Genomic DNA, 4,996 nt, shown 5'->3' with positions numbered 1-4,996 from the left:
CTTGATACCATGTTAAAGATCATCTCATAATTTAAGATAAATATAAAAATATCATCTCATAATTTAAGATAAATATAAAAATATAATTTATATTATTTTTTATTAGTGAATACCTAATAATCTATGGATATCACACCTTTTAACATTTTGCTCCACACCATTTGTCCATTTTCTTAAGATGATCCAATCGCACGTCCTTATTAATAACCAGACATGGGCAGAAATGAATAAGGCACAGTGCTCTCAGCAATAAGCAAAGATGATTATAGTGTTTGGAAATGTATATCAACTTATATTTTTAAATTAAAAATTAATTTTTTATATATATTTTAAATTGTTTTAATACATTGATTTTAAAAATAATTTTTAAAAAATAAAAAAATACTTTAAAAAATAACAACAATCACATACCTCACAAAATAAATTACAATCTTCGCATGTTCATTTCATATATGTTTTGGGTATTACACATAACAATTATCACGAGAAATGACAAAGACAGATTATTGTGAGATATCTTTCTCGCCCAGGAAATCAGATCTCACAAAATAAGTTCTACATCAAGCACAATACTGCATCTATATATATGTATATATATATATGATGACCGGAGAGATGATACTCACCGCCCGAAGTGCACCACATAATTCAACCACACTGTAGGCCGTGGACTTTGAGTCACATTACCTTTTTATTCTTCACAAACTGTCGAAGATATTAACAGTGCAATGTATAATGCTGTCCCACACCATCAGTAGTAGCAGAACCCCACATACAATATCTTGCATAATCTCACCTAACGTCGGAAGCTCCTGACTTGACGGGGTGGATCAGCCTCTTCCTCCCGGAGCTTCACAGCCGTGTAGGTGGCAGCACCAACTAGGGCTCCTAGTGTAGGTGCCACGAGATAAATCCAAATTTCCTTGTAGGTTCCTGCTGCTACTGCTGGTCCCAAAGTCCTCACTGGATTCATTGAACCACCACTTGATGGCCTGCCCACGTCAAAAAGAGTATAATTACTGATGATCTATATCTTCCTTCACCAAAGCATTGCTATAGCAAAATCACTAAATTTTTATTAAAAAAATATTGTTTAGTTTAGCTAATTTGAAGATTCATGTACATCTAGACCAGCTGTATCTAATAACTATACTATGTGCAAAACTTCTCTTTGATCTATTATTGTGTGAGAGATGGACTAATGGGTAGATGATGGAAAACGATACAACAGGAAAAGGATGCCTGCTGAGGCTCTTTCCTGTTATATTATTGAAGGGTGGCCCCTGCATTATTAGCAAGATTACAATTTGCCACTGCAAATAATCTGTCAATTAATTAGATATTTTCAAAACAAAAATAGGTATAAAAAGTGTTTTAAGAACACATGAGGGGATATAATTTAAAAACTCATGTCATTTAAAAAGAAAATGAAGAAATATTCAAGGTATACATACCCTAATACAAATTATCTAAAAACTACAAAAACAAATCAATGAATGATTAAATTAAGAAAGAAAGATCGATTAGAGTTTACCCACCCTGCAACAAGAATGTTCAGCATAACCGTAGCTCCAACTGCTATCCCTGCCAGCTCTCCCACCTGTCCATTAAAGAGATAACCTGTAAGCTGCCATAGATGCCGATGAGCTGTAACTCAGGGTAAAATGCTTACAGCACGAGTGTCCGTGGCGACGGCGGTGACAACAAACAGGAGATTGAAAGTGATGAGGAACTCGAGAGCAAAAGCTTGGCCGGTGCTCACAGATGGAACAGTAACGCCACCAGACATGAAGGGATGGAAGACTCCTTTAAGAGCAAAAGAAGCACAGATGGAGGCTGAGACTTGTGCTGCGATGTAGGCAGGAACTTGCACCCAAGGGAAGTGGCGGAGAGCTGCGAAGGCGATGGTGAGCGACGGGTTCAAATGGGCTCCAGAAATGTGCCCCGTTGATAGGATTATGATCATCACTGCTAGCCCTGCGCAAGCTGCATTTCCGATCAATGTTTCTGCATTATTATACTTCTGGTTCACTATTGGTCCTGCTGTTGCTGCAAATATCAGGATGAAGGTTCCCACAAATTCTGCTCCGAGCTGCATTGAACCAAGATCGATGTTTGCAATGCAATGATGAACTTAAAAATCTCTAACTTTCTAAAACTCAAGAACACATACTTAAACAATGCTTGCTAAGATTAATTGTAATCAATTCTTAATCTTCAAATAATCTACAAATACTGTTGGAATCAATGATGTGTTGTTAATCATTACTTTATGTGCACTATTTTATTCTTTCATTTCAATCCTAATTAATTTCTTTAATAATGCCTCAACTATTTACTGGTATATTAATTAAACGCTTGATACCCACTTGGAATCAATCATCAATTGTTGATATTATTAGAAAAATTCATTTGGAATGAATATAACAGGACTGATTATCATGAATCATTTAAAATAATTTGAGAAAACAAAAGGGAGGTTGAATAATTTAACTACACATAAATTCGCTATTTATAATATTAAAAGTCAGTTGTAGTTCATCATTATATTTTTCACTTAAAAATATATTAAAATTATTTATTTATTTTTTTAAATTTTTAATATTAACCAATCAAAATCTTATCTTTTAGCTAGCACATGATGATCTTACTCCAAACCATACTCTATTCAGCAGGTCGGATGATTTCAAAATTATAATTTATTTTGTTATATTCTCTGGTCCTCAACTATATTTTCAACTTCCAGGACTATATATTAATTCCATTTATTTTTTTTTTTTAATTTTTTTGGCCTTTTTGGAAAATTGTCACAACAAAAATCACTCATATTTATCCTTTTCACCTATGTCACCTGTTTTATTTCCAGCCACAAACTTAAGGTCCTATAGAAAATATTATCAGAATAGATCTAGAGCACAAATTCCCCAACCTCATCTTAGTTTAATTTTCTGATATTATTTAATTTGAAAACCATTTTTAACTTACCAAAACGACCATGCAACCTGATCACCGAGGGGTCATGAAGACAAATGAAGAAATTTTACGGCCTGATTTCACCATAATTTTTCAAAGGGTGGTGTAAGATGGCATGGCACCACACCGGAAAAATGTCATAACAATTTCCCATGCAATTAAATTAAATTAAATTTGAAGTTTTGAGCTTAGCTATGATTAATAATTCTTTAAGGGTATGCTTGAGTTGAAAAAAATATTAAATTCGAAGTTTTTTAAAAATATTTTTAGATAATTTTAATAGATCAGGTAAAAAATATCATAAAGAATCTGGAAAACGTAAATATGTTCTTATAAAAATACTTGCATCGTGTTATTAATACATACACACCCAGAATTTATTCAACAACATTTGACTTGTGAATGGTACTAATAATAATTAAAAAAAAAAACCCTACGAGACAGGCCATCACATGCATCCAGACTTACGGCCACCAACTCGGCTTTTCACCGACGGCCCACAAACTCAGACTTTAGAATTTGGGTGGTTACTAGCCTGTCGGAGGCTGATAATTGGATGCGTGCTTACGCTTTTTCATCACTCTCTTATTGCATCAAATCAATGGGGTCCTTTGGTAAAAACAAAATACAAAATCTATGGATAAAAATACAATCTCTCACCGCCCGGAATATTAAACATTATGATTATTTAGTGTGTTCTTGGTATTTTTGACATCGAGATATTAAATCCATAAAAAAACATCGATATAAAAAATAATTTAAAAAGCTTGAACTACCGGAATATCAATCAATCTTAAGTGATAGGGAGAAGAGATTACCTTGCGAGTAAGAGAAACATCAGGAGCAGGAAAATCAAGGAAGCAAGTGTGGGGTTGACCCCAAGTTGGAGCAGTGACCGGCAAGCACTTGCATTTCGGCATTATTTTCCTATCTGAATAGGATAGCGAGTCCACTCTTAGCCCTGTAAAAAGTGGCCCTCCCGGTGTCCCCGGCGTATTCGGTGCCGACACCGCCGGCGTTCCAGCTTCTGACTCCGGCATTCTCCTCTTTCAAACTTTTTTTCCTCTTGGTTTTTGATTATAAGTTGCTAGGACGATCAACAACTCTATAGATCTCCTAATATGGAAGCATAATAAATCTCTACAACTAATTTTTTTTGGGTTTTTTTGGGTAATGATGGAAATGAAGAAGAAATACAGTTACATGCTTTACTGGTTTTTATAAAATTTCTTCTAAGGAATAGGAGAAGGGAGGCAAGCTCTATGCATAGACAAAACTTGAAAATCTTCTCTCTCTCTCTCTCTCTGTTTTTTTTTCTTTTTTGATGGGTTTTTCTGGGAATGCAAAAGCCTACATGCTTTGAATGTTTTTATAAAGGTCTGGCTAAGGAAGAACGATGAAAATAGACCTATCCAGCTTCAAAACTACAGCAAAGCAAGCTCTATAACACAGAGCATACAGAGAAGGTGAAGAAGAAGAGGTAGTAGAAGAAGAAACAAGAGGGAAGAAGAGATCGGGATTCAACAAGGGATCAAGGCAAGGAGGTTGACAAGAGAGTGAGTGAATGTGCGTGCCAAATATCAATGCTATGTCGACTTTTTATACACAATTCGAGGCTCCCACGAAGTGTAAGAACAAAACAATACATATTTTATCAAGAAGAAGTCAAAATGCACGGCCCATAATCCTTCAACAGTTTTTTTTATTATTATCATCATTAACGTCCAAAAATCTTTATTAATTTTATAAATTTTAAATTAATAATTATATAAATCTTTAATCATTCTAAAATTTAACCTGAAAACAAATTTAAAATCTAAAGAATTAAACTGTAAATTATCCTTTAACAATTCTTCTCTCTGCAACACATGATGGAGAACACCACATATGTCAATGCAAAGAGGAAGTAGCGATCACATCATGCTTTGTAATGGCATCTTTTTGCTCAAAATAATTCAAAAAGAAAACGAATCAGCTTCTCCTCAATAATAAACCACAAAATTACAAAAACCCCATTATTTTA

General features: G+C 34.2%; 1 protein-coding gene across 1 annotated transcript; it reads right to left on the bottom strand.

Annotated features, from left to right (window-relative positions):
* Window positions 1-420: 420 nt before the first annotated feature.
* Window positions 421-4,560, bottom strand: LOC118048978 (probable aquaporin NIP5-1). Its single transcript, XM_035058827.2, has 4 exons — window positions 3,792-4,560; window positions 1,673-2,092; window positions 1,539-1,600; window positions 421-992 (listed from the first exon to the last, which is right to left on the bottom strand). Exons 1-4 carry the CDS (start codon window positions 4,011-4,013, stop codon window positions 797-799), a joined length of 900 nt encoding a protein of 299 aa, XP_034914718.1. The 5' UTR covers window positions 4,014-4,560; the 3' UTR covers window positions 421-796.
* Between the last annotated feature and the right edge of the window lie 436 nt (window positions 4,561-4,996).

The sequence above is a fragment of the Populus alba genome, chromosome 1, assembly GCF_005239225.2.
Source record: "Populus alba chromosome 1, ASM523922v2, whole genome shotgun sequence".
Classification (NCBI taxonomy): Eukaryota; Viridiplantae; Streptophyta; class Magnoliopsida; order Malpighiales; family Salicaceae; genus Populus; species Populus alba.
This window is presented reverse-complemented; position numbering and strand designations above follow the sequence as displayed.